The sequence below is a fragment of the Sander lucioperca genome, chromosome 11 (assembly GCF_008315115.2).
Source record: "Sander lucioperca isolate FBNREF2018 chromosome 11, SLUC_FBN_1.2, whole genome shotgun sequence".
Lineage (NCBI taxonomy): Eukaryota > Metazoa > Chordata > Actinopteri > Perciformes > Percidae > Sander > Sander lucioperca.
In genome coordinates, this window is record NC_050183.1 from 11,593,982 (window position 1) to 11,619,817 (window position 25,836).

At 38.9% G+C, this 25,836-nt stretch overlaps 2 protein-coding genes across 3 annotated transcripts in view; one reads left to right on the forward strand and one right to left on the reverse strand.

Moving 5' to 3' along the window:
* The window catches only part of anos1b (anosmin 1b), a 46,503-nt gene extending 41,571 nt beyond the window's left edge, over window positions 1-4,932 (reverse strand). Inside the window, exon 1 of the mRNA XM_031313895.2 lies at window positions 4,563-4,932. Within this exon, the coding sequence (XP_031169755.1) occupies window positions 4,563-4,739 (177 nt within the window). The 5' untranslated portion in view covers window positions 4,740-4,932. The remainder of the gene's footprint in view (window positions 1-4,562) is intronic.
* Window positions 4,933-13,238: 8,306 nt separating this feature from the next.
* The window catches only part of swt1 (SWT1 RNA endoribonuclease homolog), a 28,776-nt gene continuing 16,178 nt past the window's right edge, over window positions 13,239-25,836 (forward strand). The window contains exons 1-11 of one of the 2 annotated variants that reach the window (XR_004898889.1): window positions 13,239-13,341; window positions 14,853-14,922; window positions 16,208-16,281; window positions 16,410-17,493; window positions 17,676-17,802; window positions 18,361-18,462; window positions 19,541-19,732; window positions 20,801-20,894; window positions 21,389-21,621; window positions 22,249-22,397; window positions 22,767-22,905. Coding sequence is in view for 1 of the 2 variants with exons in the window: in XM_031313893.2 (XP_031169753.1) it covers window positions 14,857-14,922; window positions 16,208-16,281; window positions 16,410-17,493; window positions 17,676-17,802; window positions 18,361-18,462; window positions 19,541-19,732; window positions 20,801-20,894; window positions 21,389-21,621; window positions 22,249-22,397; window positions 22,767-22,905 (2,260 nt within the window). In the remaining variant the exon portion in view is untranslated. The remainder of the gene's footprint in view (window positions 13,342-14,852; window positions 14,923-16,207; window positions 16,282-16,409; window positions 17,494-17,675; window positions 17,803-18,360; window positions 18,463-19,540; window positions 19,733-20,800; window positions 20,895-21,388; window positions 21,622-22,248; window positions 22,398-22,766; window positions 22,906-25,836) is intronic. The other variant, XM_031313893.2, reaches the window with a different exon arrangement.

The following is a 25,836-nucleotide window of genomic DNA, read 5'->3' on the forward strand; positions in this document are numbered from 1 at the left end:
GGTACTGGTCCCGACTGAGAAATAAAACTGTGATTTGTCATTTTTTATCTTTTTTTTGTACAAATGAAACAAATGAGATAAAAGGTGTTAATTAGTGAGCTTTAGAGGTGCTGGTCAGCACAAAAAAAGGCAGGCTTGCTGTTTCCCCCCGTTTCCAGTCTTTGTGCTAAGCTAAGTAGACCTGCTGCCGGCGGTAGCTTCATATTGCATAAATGAGAGTGGTTTCCAGTGGGAAGAAGAATGGATTTAATTGCTCAAGTATCAGATAGAATATGCCATCATGGTTTTCTCGCTTTCTGGAGCTAAGAGAACAAAGCCCTGCCGCTCAATGCTTTGCCATTCCAGCTGTAATTTACGGTCTTGGAATTTCTTGTCCTGGTTTCAGGTGAGAGTCACTCCTACGCTACCACTATTTTATCACCATCTATCTCTGGCTCTGCTGATCAAATGACAGGGCAGTCACAAAGCCGCAGAAAGAGGTAGATGCTTTATCTCTGAGGTGAATCAAAGTCTTTGTCTCCTGCCGTCACCCACCCTTCTGCCCGTCTCTCTGCTTACCTATCTGCTGACCAGCATGTCAGAGCACACTTTTTAGGCAGTGTATTAATTTGTCAGGTTGTCCGTCTTCATGTACGGTATGTTTGTTACACCTGTCTGTTTGCGGCTACCTGGCTGCTCAGGCTCACGTTTTTCTATCTCGTCTGTCTGTCTTTGTGCTTGACCGCGTCTGTCTACCTGCCTTTATCTCCCCATCTGTCTCTGTGCAACCTGACCTGACCGTCGTCTCTGGTCTTTTTCAGAGCGTGACTGGTTGGCTGACCGACCATTGCTGATTAGAGTTACCTACCGCAGAGCAACTGGGACACACACACATGCACACGCACACACACACACACACACACACACACACACGCACACACACAAACATGAATGCACAGGCAGCTCATTCAGCTTCGCACTGGCCCTCAGCCCTGGCTCGAACCGCTAACCATCCGCTCATCAGCACCACAGACCTGTGAGTGTTTAAGACACGCAGTCTAATCTGATCTACTACGTATGTGCGAAAAGATCCAGCTCTGCAGGCGAGGCTGCAGTTTTTTTCTTATTTTTAGGAGTTTACATCAAGGAGGAATTTGGGAATATGACAACATACCAGCAAATATATGCTCATGTGTACACACACACAAACACAGGCACATAAAGAGCTATAATTACACTATTACACCATACAAGGGAAAAGTAGTGGAAAACCCAGAGAAGAAGCCGTAGGAGAGGTGTAAATAGAAAACTGGTGACTCACATTCTAGTGGCTACACACTAGCCACACACACACCCACACACACACACACACACACACACACACACACACACACACATTGAGAGAGAAAGAGCCAAAAACACAGGGTTCACCCAAATGAAGCCAAGAGGAAGCAATGTATGTGTTTGTGTCTTTGTGTCTGAGTGTGGTGACAGAGTAGGATGAGTAAAGCTCTTTTTGCCCTCCCTGATGTTATAGTTACTGGAGCTGTTATTAAAAGTTGTTTTTTTAACATAATTTTCCTTAAATGAATGAATGCTCTGACACACAGTCTCTCCCGCCCATTAATCACTCTGTGTTCTGCTACACCGTCCTATAATAGGTTTAGGGAGTGATGCTGTTCCCCAGGATGTGGCTGAGAGGAAACTTGTTTCCTTGTTTGCTCAAAATTTAGAGGCTCTTTTTAATTTGGTAAAGCACACAAAGTTTTCAGTGCCCCTTTATATACTAAAATGAGTTTCTGAGTCACACGCAAGGGTTAAATTGGGCCGCGGCTGTCCGGGGCCCAGCACCAGCACATAGGCCTACACTCTCCTATCAGAGGACGCTTAACTTAAAACTTCAACACATCTTCAATGCATATATTTTTTTATACTTTTCTCGGTAGGAAACATAGCCCTAAATGAAGTGATGAAAGAACTTGCAAACATCAGACATTTAATTGGTTTCCTTTTTGTTGCTGTCCATGGGTTTCTACCTAGCAGATCGGCGACCTTAGTCTGGGAGGCGGCAATGCACCTTAACACTGGTTGCCACCTGCCATTAAAACTGAAAAAAGAAGAAGCAACCTCAATGCACTTGTCAGTCAGTCAGACAGCACTGATGGCAGATATTGATAGGTGGATGGCAAGGTAGGGGGAAAAATAGGTCAGAAACTGACAGGTTTAATATATATTATTTTTTTAACAGAATTTAAATTGCTCTGCTTAAACAATGTTTTGCTTTTACAAAATGATACTATAACTTTATCGCAAGACTGTCTGGGGCAGGTTGCTTCCAATCCAGTGGATTGTTCCCCAGTGAGTAAAAGTGCATTAAGGATCGGACTAATCGAGTGAGTTACTTTAAAAACTACTTGTTTCAGGAAGCTTCATGAATCAACCTCTGTGTTTTTACTTAAAAGATCGGCCTATTTTGTTTCAAGGTGTTGACAGTCTTAAAATCTTCCTGAAACAAATCAAATGTATATAGTGTAAGAAATGTCTAATAACTTCAGTTGTTTTAATAAAAATATTTAAGATCCACCACATCCACCAAGTGGGATGACTAAATATTTATTTCCTTTCTGGATTATGGGTTATTTTCTCAACAATTGGTAAATTGTTGAAAAAATATCAGCGTAAAGAGAAATATCCATGTCAACTAATCCCAAAAACATGACAGAAAATACACTCACACAAGAAATTAAGGAGTTGTATCAGGATGGAATGCAACATTTTGTTCACTTTAAAAAAAATAAAACCCAAGTAGAAAATGAACGTCTGGTCTGTTTACTACCTCCCAGTCAGTTGGTTTCATTTCCATCGCTGCCGTTTGATGCTCAACATCTGACTACTGCACTCCACTACATAAAATTTAACCAAATGTTCCCTTTCTCACACCTCCATCATACACACATCTCACTCTGCTAGAGAGTCATCTGGGGGCCACCCTCATTACCCAATGCACAGGTGCCGGGAGTCTATTCTGGATGGACGAGGACCAGACCAAACCTTCGTTTTATACATGAACATATGCAAACCCGCACACACATATTTCTTCTACACACTTCAGAGCCACTGGGGCTGAACTCTTTAGTTAATGACTTTCCCACCCACTACACAGCTTGCACATGTTGAAGCTGTTAACGATAAGTGGCTTTTCGAACTTGGTAACGTCCTAATGTCCCCGTTAATCTCACATTCCTCACTACAAAGGCCACAGAACATGGGCCAGCGATTTCACTAAGATGAGTAATTTTGTCAACTATTATAAACTAGTAGGCTACCCAACATTTTTCAGGGTCTCTTTGGCCCTGAGTACTGACACGGGGCAACTACAATCTGAGCAACATCAAAACATTGGTCCAAACCTTCCTGATGAAAACCCTGTTGGAAACAACTCACCATTTAAGGTGAGATCACAGTTTCTTCTGATTAATTATTTAGGCAGCAAGTGCTCCGCTGCGCTCCTTTTCTGTTGTGCATAACAACACTGTTAGCTGATCTAAAATATTTGCACAACATGGCATTTAGTGGCCTTTGTTTCCCCTTAAAAGGAAATAATGGCAAGCTTTATTAAGATATTTGGATGATAACTACAATTTGTTTTAATGAGTATTTCTCCAGCAAGCAACACAGTTCATGACAAGAGTGACACAACTAAGTGACACAACTGTGAATGGGGGTTAGAGGTGTAGGAATATCTGGTGTGGCTTTTTTACAAATCAGACCAAATATAATTATTGTTGTAATAATCTTTCATGATGCAATTCAAAGTTACAGTAATTTAATGTTAATGTCTGTGGTTGAATGCATATCTAAGAGCCATTCAGCCATTTGTGCATACTGCTCTATCTGACAATTCACTGAGAGACCATTATGTCCTGTTATGAAAACGTACAAACTTCGACCTTCTGATTTATTAAGCCTATCAATTTGACTGAAGACGCTCATGCCTTTCAGCGCTTCTGTTCCTTCAGTATCCCCTGTGAAATATTTCAGGGAGAAAGATAACTCTGAATATTTAAGCAAATAGCCTCCATTAAAATAATAAAATTGCATTAAGCAAAATTGGGTTAAGCGACTATTAATACCACAAACGAAATTAATGACCTCCCATGGATTAATACGGATACAGTTGCAGAATACAGTAGCCTATTTCAACCTATTTTGTCAACAACACATGCCGTGATTGCAACTGTACAAATACAGAAAATACCAGTAATGCACCTTTTAAAGAAAGAGTTTAGAGGGTAAAACAGTCTGAAGTTGTGCAGCCTAACAGTCTTTATATTTGAGGAATACAGTTTACTCACCTTTGAGGGTCACATAAATGTTTGAAGTATCAAACTAATGTAATTAGACTGGGATGTAAGTGGTAAATACCATCGAAAACCCTCAGTCTTGGCTGTGTGTATCTTTATGTTACGACTTCTCATTTATTTTGTATGCACTAATGGTCATGTTGACCGCGGACTGCAGGTCATATTTGACCTGAGGGTCGGTAAACACTCTTAAATAAGGGACAAAGTGGCTGTAGGTACCTGGAGGTGTCTGAAGGCGGCGGTTAGCTGAGTCATATGCAGAGTGAGGCACCTGGACGTGCATCTGGCGCTGTTGATTTTCTCCTGCACATCATCCTGTTCGGGGGAACTCCTGCGGGCACTAGTCACCGCCAACACCGCGCACAGGAGCACCAAAACAGCCCGACAAACAGACATTGCACCGCGCGGAAATACAAGAACACCAAATAAAGGGACGCACAAATTAAACGGCAGACTTTTCTTCCTCGTGTCTGGCTCGTCAACGTCTTGCTCTCGCGACCCCTTAATAAGTTCAGAATGAAAACATCTGAGCGCTGCTCGTGTCTGCGCGCGAGCAGTGAGTGGAGCGGCTCTACCCTCCTCTCGGACACTCCCACCACCGGTACTACAAGTGCGGCCACGCGGAGTTATAATGGTTTTCAACCTAATTATCCTTATCATCATCATCCTCATCACCTCTGCGATTTCCATAACGTGTTCTTCCAAATAGTCTCATCATTATCATCATCATCATTATTATTATTATTATTATTATCACTCAAACACTCCCATCTCTTCACCGCTATCACCAGTGCTTAAGCAACTGGCTCTTTTTCTGATAGCATCTGCAGTCCTGATTTATTCTTTTTTTTTTTCAAAATCCCCAAAATATTAGGATCAAGTTATCCATTTATTTTGTCAATATCACTCTGCTCATGGCTCAGCCAGAGATCAGCACCCTGGCATAAGAAGACTTAGACCTTTTTTTTTGGATGTCACAGTACAGTAGGAAAAGCCAGGTGTAAATAATAAAATAAATGATGGCTGAATTCCATTTAGCTGCTTCCGTTTCAGGTCATGATAGTGTTCCTGATAGGGCTAACTCTCACACTTTCATGACTTAGTGTGAATATAACAAAGACATTGGTAACATATCATGATCATCATTATCACCATTATAACCCTGCATACCAACAAATCTAAATCAACATCCTATAATCTTCTTTTATCTTGCTTCACTGGTGCTCATGCAATTATGCATCATTATCATCATGTTCATCATCTTTATTCTCCTTTTTTTCATCACCATCCTCACCACCTGATCTTTAGTATCTTTATCTTCATTATCATCATCATCTCAGTAATTGTCATTACATCATCATTACCTCACCATCTCACTTTAAGCTTCATCATCATATTTTTTTTTCTTGCCTAACCTTTATCATCTTAATCTTCTGTCTTTTCAACATCATCCACAACCTAATTTCCTCATCGCCATCATCATCACAAATAAACAGGTCCATCAACTATCAACTCAGTGACTAAATAAGGAACACTTTGTTGAAAATCAAAAAAGTTCCTATAAACACATTAAACATAAGGAGATACAGTGCAGTGAAGCAAGAGAAGGCATTTATAGCCTAATGGTTTGCATTGCAGGCTTTTGTTCTAGGCCTATTAACACTTTACTATTACTATTCTGAAAAACAAACTTCTCTTTATAGTCTGGTAATTCTCCCTGGTAATTATTAGAGCAGACTCATAAAAGAGTATGTATTAATGGGAAAGAGACCTAAAGAATGTGTTGAGGTAGGTGTCTGTCGCAAAGCCAGTCAGTGTGTTAGTTACCACTTTTCAACAGCAACTGCAGAGCCAAATGGGTTTTATTAGATCCAGGGCCAAGTCAAGAAGTTTAGGACACATTGTTTGAAAGCCCTATTTGTTTACATAAAACTATAACCCAGCAGAGGAGTCATCTCTGTTGGCAATGAGATGTAGAAAGAATCACCTACGTTTTGATTTATGGGAAATGGAAACGTATAAATATTTAGTAAGTACTGGCAGGACTGTTCTTGGCCCTGCAGTGAAAACCAGACTTGATTCTGTCCTCATATAGAAAGGACTGCATACTGTAGGTTAGTATAATAGTAAAATCCAGTGATTTACATCCTAAAGATATCAGCTATAATATGTAGTTGTGATCCCCTCATCGTGGGTATAACCTTAGTATGAACATAAGCTTTGAGAAGTTCAACCAAATATTATTTCCTCTCAGATTCTTTCATTTAAAGGACTTTTACAAGCCGTATACAGTATGTGTGCACACATGCACACCTGACCTCAGAGAACCTAGGCAGTCCAGTAAGTCTCAGTAAGCATGAAATCAATTTTTACACACACACACACACACACACACACACACACACACACACACACACACACACACACACACACACACACAGTAGTTGCCCATTATCTATATGACCGATATTTTCATATTTTCATAAAACACCCTGCTCAGGTTTCTGAATAAACCATTAGTGGAGTAAAGACCCTCCCCAACACATACTAAAACATCACAACAGAAGCATTCACCGTCTGTCCAAATCTGCTCGTTGATTAAAGCCAAATGTCTTCGAATTTCATGAAAAGAGAGAGACGAAGAGGGATAGAGAGAAAGAGAAACAGAGTGATAGAGACAGAAAGAAAGAAAAAAAGAAAGAAAGAAAGAAAAAGAAACAGAAAGCAAAGTTCTGGCCTGTTTTCAGACATCTTAATCAATGCCTGCTATCTTATTTTTTCAGCGATCTAGATCTAGATATTGAAGTGAAAACGGAAATAACTGTATTCGGTCTAATGATCAGGCTAAGTGCTTGAGCTCTTGTTGAAGAAAATCAAAGTTGTGTCCTGAATATCGTATCAATGAATTTGGGAGGTTTAATGACTTGAGGAGGAGTTTAAAATCTACAATTATACAGAAATTACTCTGAAGTTCTTCATCCATTCAAGATATTCAAGAGATATAGAATTGAATTTCTCCATCAAAAATGTATTTCTGCCATTGTGGGGGAGATCAAATTAGCAAAAATATTTATTTTAGCAACTAAATTCATAAAGTTATGTGGAAAAGAAACATTTTACAGACTTTTTTGGGATGGCTATTGAAACATTTCTTGGGGTTGCTGCACTGAAGGGACTTTGGACTCTTGACCTAAGTATTTCTAAAGTCCTACAACCCTGTAAACTAGTTTGTAATGAAGTTTGTGTGGAAAGTGATACGGTTGTACTGTCTAATCATATTCACTAAGAATAAAATTAGGACATATTTCCAATTGTGTTATGGCTTTTCATGTTCACAGAGAAGATTGAGTTTCATGATTCATGCTATTATACTGCTACGTGTAGCCTTCTGATGATGAAATCTTATGAACCGGTCTGTTTGACATCTGAGTTCTAGGCCTTCCTTACAATGTACCACATAAACACAATTTCACAACTAAACCCAGCAGAATTAACCGTCTCTATGAACTACAAAACAGAGAAGCTGTTTCCAATTTCCAAATATGATCTCTATGTATTTAACATGTCACCAAACTAAACTTAACTGTGTCATCTACTGAAGCCCAATCCATTTAAACTGTTTTTGCCACAATTTGTACACGTTGTTATCATTCCTGTCCAAGATTATTGAAGTGGTCAGAGATTATTCCCTGCAGCTGGTACTACTCACCGCTCATCTGTTAGTCGTCTGATCTCTGTCACATTCAAAGTCTTCAACAGAACTGTTTCTCAAGCCATGGTCCAGGGACCCAAAGGTGGCTCATAGTGGATGCTCAGCACAGTCTGTGTATGTCAAGAGCAAAGGAAGGCAGGGCGTTTGTGAATGGAGCTACAGTGTCACTATGTGGCATATCACAGCAATTGCTAATTTAGTATGGTTTCATAAAGGACAATACTGTATAAACCAGTGGTTTCAGCGACTTTACTTAAGTTAAAGGTGCTCTAAGCGATGTCACACGTTTTTTAGGCTACAACATTTTTTGTCACATACTGTACAGCAAACATCTCCTCACTATCCACGAGCTGCCTGTCCCCTGAACACACTGTAAAAAAACACGGTCTCTGTAGACTAGGGCTGTCAATCTTCCTCTATAATACTATTCGAATTCCATTTGTTATTTTATTTAATATTCGAATAATATTCGAATATTAAATGCTCAAATTCATCCTGTTATTAATATTTACGATATTACACAGGCTTATGGATCGCCAAAGCCACTATCAGCATGTGGTTGTTGTTACACATTCTGTCCACTAGAGGGACTACTAACATTACAAAACAAACTTTTGAAACCAGGTGATCGCTTTCTTATAAACAATAAAACAGCGGGACAAAATTAATGACTTTAATTTGTCAACTTTAATGTACCTTGGCTCAAGCTTGTGAATAAAATCTTTAAATCCAGACCCCTGCGTGATGTTGATCGGTCTCATATCTTTACATTTGAACCGTGTCAGTTTGTCCGTTATCGCCTGGCGGACAGCTGGTAAGCCCCGTGATGAGGAGAGAGGCAGAAAAAAAGTAATTCTTGCCCGTTTTTAGCGGCAATTCCTCGGACAGATCGCCTAGCTTGTCAGGGTGTAACGTTGTCAGGTGTGCCCTCAGGTCGCTCTCCGCCATTTTTGATAGTATTGTGATGATGATACCGCGTGGATGTATGTATTAGGGAACGTGTACGATTGTGATACAATTCAAAAACTTTATTGTTCATCAGACTAAACAAAAGCATTTAATTTTCACATGCATGTAGGCCAAGGCGACGAGAAAGGCAAGATTGCATATAAAACATTAAAAAAATTCATAAAAAAGCAATATTCGAATAGTAATTTTAGCATTCGAATAGTATTGATTTTTTTAATATTCGAATTATATTCAAATTTCGGAATTCGTTCCAACAGCCCTACTGTAGACAGCCCAGGCTCCACAAATGACAACAAAAACAAATTGTGCCAACCTGCACCACAAAATATACACAAACAATGTTCCAGCGTTCCAGCCAATAACCGACAAGAAGGATTTGGGGGTTGGGGTGGGAGGTTAGTGCACAGAAGCACGGAAGGGAGGGAGAGGGGACGGTGTCACTCAACGGGATGAGGAGGAGGGAGGGGTGAGCTAGTCTCGTTTTGTTTGAAAATACTTCGAACGTCAACAAGAAGTAACATCACCCAACATCGCTTAGAGCACCTTTAACCTGAGAAGATTAGCATGACATGCATCATTATGGAGGTAGTGAAAACGTGACTGTGGACAAAACAATATTGCAAATGACCACCATCATAATGCCTATATAGTTTTTCAAAAGCTAATCCTTAAAATAAGATTGGCAATCATGCAATGCCAAGTTTAAAGTCTTTAACTTAACGTAATGTTGGTGTGCTGAAGGAATTTCCCTGCAGATTTTGTTTTATTTTCTATCAGAGCACAGTACTAGACTTTTACAGATTATTTTATGGTGAGGATTTAAGGTAACATCCCAAAAGGAACTGATATTAAATTAATAAAATGTTACTGATTACACAGAAATGCAGACTGTGTTCAATTACTCTTCTACAGGCAGGTTGCAAGAACGCAGTTCAACAATACAATACAGTTCCTCTGTCTTGCTCCTGAAGCAAACTACTTGTTTCTTATTATTAAGGAATTTAACAGACTCAGTGTAATCTCCAAAACTCTCCGTCATGCATGTCTAACATGCTGCCTATCTGCTGAGTGGTTGTATTGCTGTAAAATGTAATTTACAAGGTGAGAGGAAAACTACTGACCTAACTGCTGTACAGCCTTAAGATAAGATAAAACTTTATGGTCCGTTCACTAGGAAAGTTTCCTTGCATCACATGCTCCAACAATCGACAGACTAACATAAAAACAACATAAAAACATCTGTAAGGTCATCCTCCAGCAGTCATCAAAAAGACATGATACAATATAAACATCTGACACGCCTGTCCCTCGTCACACGCACATTCATTTTACATCCAAACATATATTATTTATGATTGTTATGAGCACAGTCCCTGTCTGAGTAAAAAAAAATCTGGTGTAACCTTGGTGAAAATAATGTGTTTGTGTAAAGAGGTCAAGATAACACACTCTCAGACAGATACCTTATCCTGTCTAAATCTCTTTACAATCCAACAGTTGTTCTACTATTATATACACATTTATATGGGATGGAAGCACTAAAAGTACCACACAGGAAGTAGGGGTCAGAACAAGGCTAAATTGAGTTCACTAATTCTAATACTGGCCAAAGGTTACTGTAGGGGAGGCCGGGGATAGTTGTAACATTTTTGACATTTCTGTCTGTATTTTGGAGCTCTTTGAAGCCAGTGCGTTCAAAATGTGATACATACTAGTTACATGTGTCTGCTATTATATAGTGTAGCGGTTATCTCTGCAACCCAAACAGAAAATGCACAGTTTACTCTCAAACACAAGAAGGAAAATGTTACAATTAACCCCATGGTCTGGGTTAGTTGTACCATACCTTGGGGTGAAATGTAACATTAGCCGCTTTCCGACCAAGTAGTTACAGGAACCTAGTTATAGGAAAAGTCCACTTCTAAACAGATCTACTAACTACAGTCCCCCAAAACCATTTTTTCCATTTGCATTCGCACTGGCCACGTGGCCATAGGGACTATAGGAGGGGTAAGGGAGTGACGCAAGCACGACAACGGTCTTTATAGCGTTAAAATCAGAAAACAAATACACCAAAAACAGTGTGACCTAAATACTAAATCTAATGTATAGCATGTATGAGGCAGTCACGGCCGAGCGACGAGCAGGCGGCCGGGGCAGGCGCTTGCTGGCTGTCGCCTCACTTCATGGAGCTTCTCAACTCCGAAAACTTTGAAGCAAATTGTCAATTCGGCATCAATTTTCGCAAGACTACCTATATTCGAAATCTAACCATTTCATTTCTCGCCTAAAACGTTGTCAGAAGTGAATTTAGAGAAAAGACCCAGCCCTGAAGTAGGAGCTAAAAGAGTTACAGGAACTGCGGCGGAAGGAACTTAAAAATACCCAAATTGGTCCAGTCAGAACACGAGAAAAAAAGGGTTCTAGGAATTTTATGTTCTAGGAACTGCAAAAATCCCTCAGGTCGGAAAGCGGCTATTATGATCTACACTGGGGTAAAATGTAACATCATGAAATTAGGATCATGACAAAAATTGAGAGTGAAACTTTTATTCAACACTTAAATGACGGTCCATTTTTCTTTTGCAAGACTGAAATTTAAAGAAAAAATATAAATACAACCAAAATTTAGCTTGGGGTAGGTTACCAATGTTCAAAATTAACTTTTTCATCCACCAGCAAAATGGCTATAGTGAATTCTACCAGCCACTCAATATATTACCATTGTTTTTTGGCTGGTGAGTGAAGCATATCCACTGGCCACTTTTACCATATTTTACCAGCATTTGGCTAGTAGAGGTGCTATTTTGAACCCTGGTTTTAACATTTTCTAACCCAGACTATTACAACTAACCCAGACTGTTGTTGCCATGAACTAGCTTAATTTACAGCTAACAGCTAAAACATAAGCACTAACAACCTGCCTGAAAAATATCCACATAGACACCCAATAAACATGATTTAAGTTTGCTGAGGTTAGCTACAAAGCTGGCAATGCTATCACAAGAATAAAAGAGGTTAAAAAATACTTTCTTACCTAAAAATGTGTTTTTTCTTTCTAAAATGTGCAGTCTGTCACAGGGTGCTGCTTCTTTACATGTGTAATACTAAACAGAGCATGTATATAGTGAATCAGGTGATTCAAAACCTGTTCCTGATTGGAGAAATTCGTTATTAGTTATTAGTAATTAGTAATTAATTAGTATTTACAGTCAGTTACAACCGTTAACAACTGACCCGTGTTACAACTACCACCGGTCTCCCCTACTACCATCATGAGACATAACAGAGCCACGTTTATGTATGGATGTGTAGGATATATATTTTTTGTGAGAAAAAAGTGAGAGGCTTTAGAGTTCATGAAGGTGACCGTAGTCTCTGCTTCCTTGGGTTATGAGAGGCCATCTGTTTTTTTAGAAGTGATAAGATATTATAAAGGGAGTACGGGATATTGGCACCCAGGAAATGATTGGAAAGTTGAGAAAAGGCCTCCTCTGACCACGGGAAGCGGAGATGACAATGGAGCAGCGGTGAGAAGTATGGTGCAGGTTGTGAAATGTCCCTGGCTCTCAGGACTTCTTAAAGTCTGCAGAAGATAAAGAAAATACACAGGGTCCGGCTGGAACCGAGAAGATCTGGACTGTATCCAAACTGATGACAGCACCACCAGAAGATGGGACAGAAATGGATAAAAAGACAGGTTTCTAACTGAGCGACATCAGATGCTTGGCGAGGCTCTGTCGGTCCGTTAGGAGAGATAGACTCTGTATTGTAATATCTGATCCGTGTACACTATATTCTGCAATGTCATTCACTAAAGTTTGTTATATTTTAACGAATCCTGAGTTTTATTTCTGATTTACCAGTAAACGAACACTTAATATTTGAGGGTGTGAGGTGTAGTGATATAAGTGGAGGCCAGACCGGTCATCAGTCAAATTTATTCCTTCAATAGCAGCATTCATACATCGGTTTTATGCCTATTTATCATTGGTTACAGAAAGGACAGGTTATAGTTCATCAGTTACATCAGCAGTCATTGTGGTGTGTGTGTGTGTGTGTGTGTGTGTGTGTGTGTGTGTGTGTGTGTGTGTGTGTGTGTGTGTGTGTGTACAGTAATAAATACGTGGAATACATACGAATTAGGCTACGAATGGTACAGTGCAACCGTACAGTGACAGTGAATGGTACCACGCGCAGATCTCCACCACCCCGGTCCAGTCTGCGGCGGTAATGTAGCAACCAGATGAAGAAATAGGCGTAGTAGAAGAAGAAAGAAGCGGAAGAGCGGCGGATGTTTTGATCTGTCGGCTTACAGTAAGTTCATTTACATTTACTTGGTTGTAAATTATACATGTATTCCTACCAGGTGTGCTTTATTTCACTGAATCAATGTACGCGAACGATTTATGATATCAAATAAGACAATTAGCTTGACCTGTAGCGGTTTTGTTGTTATTTTTCATCAGCAGCGTCATCTTAAAATAGCTAACGTTAACAGTAACATTTAACTTAGCTTTTGGTCGTGTGTCGTGTATCTAACAATCAGCTCAACACTTTGTATTTCACAGTGTTACCTTAGACATTAGTTTTATATTAGATGTATTAAATATAGTTATGTTTGTGTCATTACACAGTTCGCCCTGTGTTAGCCCCAGTTTGTTACTCATGTAACGTTAGGCAGGGTAAGGCAACTTTATATGACGTTAGCACATTTCATATGGAGACACTGGCACAAATGCCTCTTTTTAAGAGTATAAATCATGTATATGTATATATATATATATATATATATATATATATATATATATATATTATATTATATTATGACATTGTATTATGCCTCTGGGATTATTTATGTAGGCTATTAAGTGTTGTAACGTTATGTATTGTGCTGTCATGTTATTGGACCATGAGTCCGTAATAAAGTCTTATCAGCAACAAGGCAATTCAAAGTGTTTTACATAAAACATTAAAGACCAATTAAACAACAATTAAAACAACAAATTATGAAAAAAAACAAGCTAAAACACAAAAAGACAGGTATAAAACAGAAAGATAAAAGTTACAGTGCAGTGTAAGAAATGAAGATTTACTTGATTTCCTAAAAGGCAGCGTCAAATAGAAAAGTCTTCAGCCTTAATGTATAGGAACTGAGAGTTGCAGCGGACCTGCAGTTTTCTTTCTGTGGTGCATAAAAACTGAACGTTGCTTCTCCATGTTTAGTTCGGATCCATGGGGACAGAAAGCAGTAAGTCCCCGGCGACCTGAGAGGTCTGGATGGCCGTAATGTACTAGAATATCAGAACTATCAGCACTAAACTATGCAGTGCTTTATGAGAGAAAGGAATCCAGTGTAAAGACCTCAGAACTGGAGTGATGTGATCCACTTTCTTGGTCTGAGTGATATACTCTCAAACAGCAGCATTCTGAATCAGCTGCAGCTGTCTAATTGATATTAATAGATATTAAAAACAACTCGTCCATATTTTTGAATTGATGATTACATTGACTTCTACCAGTTACATGAGAGGCACAAACTGGGACTAACCAGTTTGTGTGGCATATTATGGAAATACATGCAGCCTTGTAGACAGGGCATTTAATCATTTAATATTAGGTGGTATTGCCAATATAATTTCAAATTTGTTTTCGTCCTCATTAAGAGAAGTTTAATTCTGTATTAGTTAGACATATGGCACACTTTCCTGTTATATTGAGGTCGAGAGCCAAAGAAGGGGGGGGGTCTTGTTGAAGATTAAAATGGATGGATGTGTAAGGATGATGCATAGTCACTTAATACCTGCTTTCAAAATTATTTTTCATAGGAAAATGTCAAAAAAGTCAAAAAAGAGAAAGCGCAAGAAGTTGTCATCCTCAAGTGAAGAAGATGAGAAGGTAAGATGACATTCAACAGTGTTTACTATTGTTGCTATGGGTGGTTGATTTGGATAAAATACTGTATTTGGATTAGAGATGGTCCGATGCCATTTTTTGCTTCCCGATACCGATTCTGATACCTGAACTTGCGTATCAGTCGATACCGAGTACTGATCTGATACCAGGGTGTCATATATTTTATTATGTTTTAACAACTGTATTCTACTATCCCTGTATGGATGTGATATGATTTCTACCTTTGTTGTCAGTCTGTCCAGGTTAAACTCTTTGTGAAACATGAACAAACACAAACAATTTTTATTATCCAGTTTGACAAACTGGAAAGACGGAAAAAGAACATAAATAAACTACTTTAATGTAGATTTTCTTTAGGGCTTTATTACGTGGTATCGGATTGGTGCATAAACTCCAGTACTTCCCAATACCAATACCAGTGTTTTAGGCAGTATCGGAGCCGATACCGATACCAGCATCGGTATCGGAACATCTCTAATTTGGATACAGGTTATTTTATACCATGATATCAATATATAGTTGGTATAATGTCACATAAAGTCGGGGGAAAATCAGTTGAGAAAGTGTTCATGGATTAAAAGAAATGACAGAAATGTCTGTTTTTGGCTAGCCCAGCAAATACAGTACAAATCAAAATGCTTCATCACATTTTGAGTATAAATAAAGGTTGAATTAATGAATGAATAATTTGTGCAAAAAATCATTTAAAAATCTAATATTGCCATGAAATAGTCCTCATTGATTTGCAGACAAATAGACTACAACCAGAGATATTAGACAAATTCACATCGTTATGTACTGTACGTCTGCAACTAAATTATTTTTTTCATTATCAATTAATCTGACAATTACTGTATGTTCTCAATAAATCATTTTGTCTTTATCTAAAGTTAAAAAATATATTTTAAATATAAAATACCCATCACAATTTTCCAAAACTGCACATTGATTGTTTTGTTTGACCAATGGTCCAAAGAGATATTTGAGAATATATCTGTATATTGAGCAAATAGTTTGCATTTTTGCTTGAAAAATTACTAAAACTAATATATCAAATCCCCAAATTGTTGCAGATTAATATTCTGTTTAGCGAAATATTGATGAATCAACAAATTGTTTCAGCTCTAGTCTCACCGTACCGTACAGTATATATGCATTGTATATTGTACACAACCAACTGTAGGTGTTTCTGTCATCAAGGGTCTACTCTGTACTCACAATAAGCTGCTCCCAAGAGATTTAATGTTGTTTTTTTTCATGTTTTCAGGCATCCAAGAAACGAGATGTTACCAAGAAGTGCAAACATGGCAAGAGAAAGCAAGATGTAAAAAGTCAGGAGAGGTTAGATACAGTATACTTGACTTTAACAACAAATTTATATTTATATTATGTAGTTGAAAATCATTCACATAATTGATATGTTTGTTAATTATCTCTGACTGATATTTCGTCTGTTCTTCTACATGTAGCTGTGCAGCAAAACCGGAAAATTGTGCTTTTTCTACCGTTAAAGATGTTTCCCAAAGCACCCGCCAGATCAAAAAGCCTGTCTACAGACTGGCAAAAACACAAGCAACAGACCAGAAACCTGTTAATAAGGAAGAAGAATGTACAAAATCAAAACGTGTCTTAGTGCCATCCCATTGGGGAAAATGCTCTAGTAAAGCAAAAAACGATATTTCAGGGAACGAGAATACTGTCAGTGGGAGTAAGACTGTGAAAATGGGACACTTAAAATCCTCGAACAATGCAGGTACAGTTCCTCAGAGGACAGACAAGACATCTAATGAAAGATCAGATAAAAAGTCTTCCCAAAGGAGCCCATCCAAAAGAAAAAAGCAGCTAATGAGTCCCAGTTTGGTTTCTGCTGAACAGAAAGAACAGAGGCAGGATGTCCTGGAGAGGGAGCACAGAGCTGAGGAACCATCAAGGACTGGAAATGACAGCAACACCATCAAGACCAGGGAACCAGACAAGACTTCCTCCGCTTCCAAGGATACTTCGTGGCAAAAGAGAACCGAACTGTTCGAGAAGATGTGCCAAAGGCATAAAAAAAATAAGGCCAAAAGGAGCCTGTGTACAGAAGCCAAAACCTCCTCTTCCTCTACCACAAAGCATTCCTCCACTTCAGCCAAGCAGACTACCTCAGTGAGTAGCTCAAATGTGGTGAAGAATGTCACTTCAATCCCAGGGAATGCCACATCAGTGTCACACAAGACAGCTAAGTCATCATCTGCTCAGCAACAAAAATGCTCTATCGCATCACCTCTTCCTCTTAATTTTAAGATACCAAAAAAGGTTCAACCAAGGCCAGTAGGTAGCACAGGTAGGGATAATGATGCTAGTTCTGCAAACAGAAATCTCAAACATGGGACTGAGATTTCAGCCTCTGGGGCCTCGAGGAGCAACTCCAAGCAGGAAACTGTCCAACAAGCTCACAGCTGTTTGGATGTTACACCTAGTTGTTCATCTGAAGGACAAGATAAGAGGTCATCTTTGTCAGATCAACTCCCAGCTACGTCTCATACCGTCACTGAGCCGTGGTATGACCAGGTAATAAAAAGCATAATTCATTTAATGTGAACAAGTCAGTCTTTGTTTTACATTTATTGTTTATCTTGACAAAAATGATTCAAATAATACCATTTTTCTAGCTAGTATGTTAAAATGACATCAGTATTTCGTTGTTGCAAAATGGGAGAGATTGTTTGTTTTTAAAATGTGTTTTTCTTTAGATGCAAGTGGTTGAAGAGCTACATCTTGCCCGTTCTGAGAAGAGATTGGAGGTGAATGTAATGCAAAGCTATGGAGAATTAACCTGTATGGACATAGACCTTCCAGAAGAGGGAGCTGCAGACACATGTAAGTTTTATTGTTTAATTGGTAGACGCTTGACATCTTGTACACTCATAAGTGTAAAATGTAAACTCTTTTTGGAATGTAGTCTCAAATGACCAAATGCAGGCACTGTATGTTAAGTTCAAAAGTGTATGCATTGTATTGGCCTCACATTTAGTGTGATTTACCTGAAACATGATACGTAAGCAAAACAAAAACCTTTGCCTCAGAAAGACACATGACAATATTTACAAAATAAGACCTGTCAAGTTACAATTTTATATTCTTCACTGGCTTCTGGAATCAGGTCTCCGAATATAGATTAGTGTCTCCTCCTGTCCTTGAAAATCTTGTAATTATTTTAAGATTATAGAGTAACCCCACAGAAGATGCGAAAAAGATAATAGTGCCATGTAGGTAAAACATGAGGTCACATAAAAAGGTCAACAATTCTGACCCATAACCTTCACAGGCACTAAACTTACGCTGAAATTGTTATGTGCAATTTTATTTATTTTATTCAGTTGTTAACTTTTGACAGTCAACAAACAATTCACTAAACATGAACTTGTCTTTTTACAGGTAAACAACCTCCTCAGCAAGACCTAATCCTTGTTTTGGACACCAACATTCTCCTCAGTCACCTGGATTATGTGAAAAAGATCAGATCTCACGGCCTTGGAGGTGTTGACATTTATTTTAATACTTGATGTTTCTTGTAGAATGATTTATAATGATTTTATATGTTATATAATGATATAACACATGCCATTATACAAGGTATCCAGATAGTTTATTACTCCCAAGTGTGTCCACACATTCTATTTACCTCGGAACTCGGAAGCCGGAACTGGGAATGACGTCATACCCGAGTTGAATGCGTTCTATATAAGTTGGATTTTCATTGTTTTCATTAGCTCTAGCCCGGTTAGCTATTGTTAGCAATACCAGTTGATAACAACGCATTACGCCATTTTTTGTGCATGCAAACAGCGTAACAACATGTCCACAGATAGAAGTTGGACATGCCTGTGTGAACGACTGATTTAGTGACACAAATAAGACAGAAGTGCTGATAACTTTATGTTACTGCAGCTTTCACAACTGTTGATACAGGGGGCAGCCATGTTGGATTTTGAACTCGGGCTACTGCGAGGTTGTCCGAGTTCCGAGCTCATAAATCCGAGGTCAGGGGGCGTATTTCCGACTTTGACCTCGTTAAAACCGAGTTCCGAGGTAAATAGAACGCAGCATAAATGCTAGAAGTTATTCAGTTATTCATCAAGAGATGTCCCCACCCTTTTAAACACAACATGTGTTTGCATCTCTAATAGAAAGAAGCAATACATGTTTACCTGTCCTCAGCCCTCTTTGTTTAATTTTGTTTTTGCCCTTATTCCTTGCCCTTACATTTTCCGTATCATTTTAATTAATTTAGTTATATTTTAGGACTAATGAATGATGTCAAGTCCTGATACAATGATCATAGCACACTTGAGGAGCAGGGAGGTAATCTAAGTATGCAAAGAGGAGACCATGTTAACCAGCATCTGCTCATAAAGAAAGAATTTCATCACAAATTCAAAAAAGTGGAAAAGGACATTATCATTGGGACATTATCATTAAAAAAAAAAAAACATATCCAAAGAAAGTAGGATTTCCACATTTTTGGGATTTTCTTCTATTCATGATGAAATGCACTTAAGTTTTGAAATATGGAATCATCACTACTTTGCTTTCTCCCCACTTCATGCTCTCTTAGCCTTGGGATTCCCTATAGTCCTGATCCCCTGGGTGGTGCTTCAGGAGCTGGATTCCCTAAAACGGGGGAAAGGCCTGTCAGGTTCTGTGGCCCACCTGGCAACTCCTGCCATCTCTTACATTTACAACTCTTTGAAGAATCGGGAACCTCACCTCTGGGGACAGTCTATGCAGCAGGCCGCTGAGAGCAGCAGTGAGTGCTGATTTAAGGAAAATATGGGAATTTTCAGTGCACTGAAAGTAGTATGAATTTATTACAACCTAGTATGGAACCTAAAGGTTAAGAGTGGTTATTGTCTTCATACGCTGTCCATGAGCCCATATCAGATTTCTATTTGGGACTGTTGGGTGTTATCTTAGACATAAACAGGATGGCTGAGCAGGCTAATATACATAAATGTCACCCGTGGTTACAAAAGATCACACATCAAACATTACAGAAATTTGCAGGCAAAACAGTAAGCACTTACGTGGAACATTTCTGCTTTTTCTATGGGTAAAAGCATCACAATATAATAATATATCTTTCATATCAACACTCAAGTCCTTGTGGGATTTTTGGCTGTAAACATTTTTTTTTAGTTCTATTAGAACCTGATCATTGACTTTGATGGGTTTGCATTATTTATTTTTTGCAATTAGAGCCAGTATTTTGAAAGTCTAGTATTGAGCATGGTATAGTGTTTAAGTTGTGGGAGATCACATCATGTTATTCCTTCTATAGAGCTTTTCTACCTTTACAGTAAGCTATTACATAAACAGCAACAGAGCTGCCATGCATCCCTGCCCAACACTAATATAAACACTAGGTGGCACTAGCACTAAGCTTGTCCTCCACAATTCATCTTCATAGCATACATTGTGAGCATCTCAAGGGCAGCCATGCATAAGGTAACCCACTTCTTAGCTGTATGTAATATTGATCAGACATCAATATTTCAACAGTGGTATGAGGATATCTTCGAAAAGATCTGTGAAAAGGAGATTTAGCAGAGATAGTGTTTAAGTATTTCGGAGGATATAAGCATTTAGTGCATCTCCTAAAAATAGGCCTGAGATCTCCATCTTGTTTTCTTCATATTCCCCCTTGTCTTTAAAAGAAAAAAGACACCCTGTTGTTGTACAGTGTGGTAACACGCTTACCATGAGCTATCGGTATCGTGAATTAAACGTGTCTCTTTGTCCTTATACAGACTGTTTCTCTCTGTCACTCTTCTCTTCCTGTCCCTTACTCTTTCTCTTTGTCCCTCCTTGTCCCCAGATGGTCTGAATGCTGAGAATAATGATGACAGGGTGCTGCAGTGCTGCCTGCAATACCAGAGTCTCTACCCAGAGTGTGCTCACATTCTATGCACGTGAGTTTCCCCTCCCCCTATGGTATACTGCTGCTGCTGCAGAGTCTGTGTCCTCTGCAAATAATGCACATGCATGTGACACAGTGGGTCCAGCCAGATAGTTCCAGTTGAAATAAAAGAAAGAGAAGGCCAGACAGAGTAATTAGGCAAGAATAGATGTGCTGAGCAGGGATTAGTTCAGGGATTTTTCGGCTTACATAGTGGGGTGGCCATTGTGTTGTTTCACCTACTTTTTCCTTTTAGCCTATTTCTCTGACTGCCACTATTTCCAGACATGTAATTGATCATTTTGCTAAATTAAAGGAGAAGTTAGTGGGCAGACATTCGATTAGTGTTGCACAGCAACAGGTCAGATCACTCTGGATTCGGTTTTACCCACCAAACCTCCAGGCTGCTGTAAAATAGATGTGTCTTAATGTTGTTTGTGTGATCACTGCCATATAGACTTGCCTGAAAAAACAACAACAACATATTATTCCCTCTTTTCTCTCTAGTAATGATAAGAACCTATGCAGTAAGGCCCTCCTGAGTGGGGTGAAGGCCCTCAGCAAGAGTGATTTAGAGGCAGAGGTTGGAAGATCCAGACATGGCTTTCATCCTCTGCAAAACATTAAGACTCCCATGCTGCCTCACATCAGCCCTCCTGTCTCCTCACCAGTGCCAAGGAGGAGCTACACGCCAGTCCAGCCACACAGTCAAGAGAGAACAGGCATTTCTGAAGAGAAAGGTGAGTCAGGAATTAATGTGTGCTTCTTGCAAATGACCGGCCATATTCCATCATAGTGTTATAGTTAACAGCACATACCATCCAATAGGGGTGTGCAAAAAAATCCATTCATATTCGAATCGCAATTCAAGCTCTACCGATTCAAAATCGATTCATAGAATTCCAAAAATCGATTAATTTTTTTTATTTTTTTTATTGTATGTTTACTGCAATCACATGGGAAAAGTAACTACATTTACATACTGTGAGTCGTTTTTTGAATTGAGAATCGTTTCTGAATCGAAAATCGATTCGTGACATTTTCTGAATCGTGCACCCCTACCATCCATACACCTGCCATGTCTTCCCAGCCCTTCCAATTTCCGTGTTTTTTTTGCCTCACTTCAGGTCCATCTGTGTTCAATTCAGGTGACGTTTTAGCAGTTTTAACAAACAAAAAAGGAAATATAATAGAGTTTTAATTAGTGTTAGAGTTAAAATAATTATGATATGCTCCTGCTCTCTCTCCTACTGCACATACATGCATATAATCATGTAATGTAAAGAATAACTGCAGTCCTGCATTATGTGTTAATTGTGTGTATCTACTAATATACAATATGTATGTATGTATGTAACTGATCACAGATGACAAGCGGCTGACCAAAAGAGAGGATGAAGAGAAGACAAACTGGGACCGTGGCTGTGTTTCTGAAATAGAAGACTGCCTGCGAGAGGTGCTGTCTGATGTGTTAGAGGTGGAGATGAAGGCTGCTTACCAAGAGCTCTGGCTAGAGGTAAAATTGTGTTTCACTTTATCTTTTAGACAATATTTTAAATAGTATTTTACTAATAGTATTTAGTGCTGCACATTGCAATTGCAATACCAGTCAAAAATAATCGCAATTACATATTTTCCTTGTATCGTGCAGCCCTACTGGTATTCATTAATTGATTAAAGGCAAGAATTTGGTTTAATCTTTGCATGAGTTTAATGACTCTTGTAAGTCATCTTAGATCAGATTTATGGGTTTTTGTGTGGAAAATTGTAATCTCTTATGTGCCATACGGGAGTCTAGATGTGCCAGATTGAATGACATTTTGAAAATTGCAATATTTTTTATTTTTCGTGTTGGCTTTTGATTGTTTTGTTTTTCTGTCAACAGATAGTTTACCTGAAACCACCATGGACTCTTCAAGATGTCCTGCATTGTTTAAAAAAGCACTGGATTGCTGTTTTTGGACACATTGTTCCACGGAGGAAGCAGCAAACTGTTTTAAACCTCATCGACTTCTTCAACTCAGGTATGTAGGTGGATGAGGGGGAAGGGCTATGATGTATTTTGAGTGATTTTCAACGTACATATTTTTAAAATGCTTTTTTTTCTTATGAACAAAAACATTTATTTTATTATATTTTACCCCAGTTAGAGATTATTAAAGATCCAGTACAGTCTTAGGTTTTTTTTTGTGCCAGAAATAGATAAATAATGTCTACAAACAGATAATATATAAAACAGATAATAAATAAATAATCATTAAATCAAGTAAGTTTAGAAATGAGCTTTTATCTTCAGCTGTGCAGCCATATATGGAGGATATATTTATTCATAATTCAAATTGAAAGTCCAAAGAGAAAACAAAGCAAGATCAAATTAAAAATAGTATTATTTTACTACGCTACTAGGAAAAATCATGCCATAATTAAATGTGAAATGTAAAAAGCATGTATTTAAAAGCTCAAATAGAAAAAAAGAAATAATTTTATTTTAGCCTTTCCCTTTTATAATTTTCAATTTTCAATTTGACATTTTATCTTTTGAATTTTACGTTTTACATTTGACATTGACATTTTAAGATTCACCTTTTACATTTTGATTTAACGTTAAGCTTTTCATTTAGAAGTGACAGGTGTCAATTTAAATGAGGAGGCGTGGCCCAACTACTGGTGGGAGGGTCTGAAACCACTTCCAGCTGACAGCGGGGTCTCTGAGCATTACTGGCCGACCAGTAAGCAAGCGATCCCGGCCACCGCCAGCTGGCTGTCACCTAACACTGGAGCTTCCAAGTCCGACAACATATCGGAGCAAATGTGCAATTGGCCATACCTTTTTGTAAAACTGCCCATATTCAAACTGTACACAGTTAATTTCTCGCATAAAACAGTCTCAGAAATGAATTTAGTGGTGAAATAGAAGACGAAAAAAGCAATCAATTCTAGAATCTAGATTGGGAGTTTGCCATAGTAGCAGCAGGCAACAACAGGAAACCTTTTACAATTTTAGTCTGCTATTTCACCACTCATTTCCCCACAACTTTATCTAACTATAAGCGCGGTTCAATCATGCGAGGCTCAGCTGCGGCTCATCTAGAGATTCGGCATCATCGCCGCTACAGCGCGTAGCGATGTGCCCCGGCCCCGGGCAAGGTAAGGAGACAGGCGCTGTAGCGGCTTCTCCAGCAGGCTGAACCGGTTTCCTCCCTCCCTCCCTCCCTCCCTCCCCTTGCCCGGGGCCTGGGCACATCGCTACGCACTGTAGCGGCTTCTCCAGCAGGCTGAACCGGCTTCCTCCCTCCCTTCCCTGCCCGGGCCACATCGCTACCTGGATGTGTGATGGCTAGACTAAAAAAAGGGGACACGTCGAATCTCTATGAGCCGCAGCTGAGCCGCGAGATTCAAGAATTGATTGTTTTTTTCGTCTGCTATTTCACCACTAAATTCATTTCTGAGACTGTTTTATGCGAGAAATTAACTGTGTACAGTTTGAATATGGGCAGTTTTACAAAAATGTATGGCCAATTGCACATTTGCTCCGATATGTTCAGAGACCCCGCTGTCAGCTGGAAGTGGTTTCAGACCCTCCCACCAGCCGTTGGGCCACGCCTCCTCATTTAAATTGACACCTGTAACTTCTAAATGAAAAGCTTAATGTTAAATCGAAATGTAAAAGGTGAATCTTAAAATGTCAATGTCAAATGTAAAACGTAAAATTCAAAAGATAAAATTAAAAATTGAAAATTATAAAGGGGAAAGGCTAAAATAAAATAATTTCTTTTTTTCTATTTGAGATTTTAATTTAAGTATTTCCATTTAAGCTTTTACATTTCACATTTAATTATGGCATGATTTTTCCTAGTAGCATAGTAAAATAATACTATTTTTAATTTGATCTTGCTTCGTTTTCTCTTTGGACTTACTGGAATTATGAATAAATATGTCCTCCATAGAGCCATAAGGTTTGATTTCTAATATGGCATACGTTGTGTGCAGTACATCAACTCAAAGTGTGTTAACTTCTGGCATTGTTTTTTTTTTGGCATATTCTAATCGTCCTTCGGATGTAAACAATATATTTTGAAAACAACAACAAACTTGAGATACTACATGAGATACGAGAGCAAAAAATTTTACTTCTGTGGAAACGACCAAGCCGAGCTCCCAGAGGTGTATACATGCAAAGATATTCTTTGTTCCACTGTAACAGTTTTAAGACTGTAAGCCGAGCATTTTTTCTCCTTTTTATTCTTCCCCGGACAGCGGTGTTGAGATACTGAGTCATCCCCCAGATAAAACCCTTACTCCACTGGGGTATGACGTGGTCTGTCCTGCACTGCGCTAGAACCCTACAGAACTACATACAGAATCAGGTCATCTGCTAAAACAGGACACTCCAATGTGTGTCAGAAAGATGCTGAGTTGTTCACTGCAGCATTTCTTACTCTGGATCTCATCACTGGACCAAATTAAATTACACTAACTGTGTGTGTGTGTGTGTGTGTGTGTGTGTGTGTGTGTGTGTGTGTGTGTGTGTGTGTGTGTGCGTGCGTGCGTGCCTCTCATTCAGTCTCTGTGTCCACCTGTCTGGGGGTGGCTGCTACATCTCTTGCTCTGTGTATCCTTGGTACACTAACATGATTCTGGATTTCTTGATACCACGCAGCCTGGCTCTGTGCCAGGACTGTGAGAGGAGGACGAGGAGGGGGAAGAAAGGAAGGAGGGATAAACTGAACAAAAACAAATCTAGGAGTGGAAAAGTACTGCAAGTGTGTTTGTTGTTAGCTGTAGCTACACTTGTGAGGACAGACCTTTTAGTTCAGGGAACTTTAGTCACATTTTACTGCGTATTGATAACTGCTTAGGTTACAGTGAGGGTAAGGGTTACCGAAATGTATGTATCTGTTATTGTTAAGGTTACGGTAAGGTCCCAGAGAATTAATGTGAAAGTCCATACAATG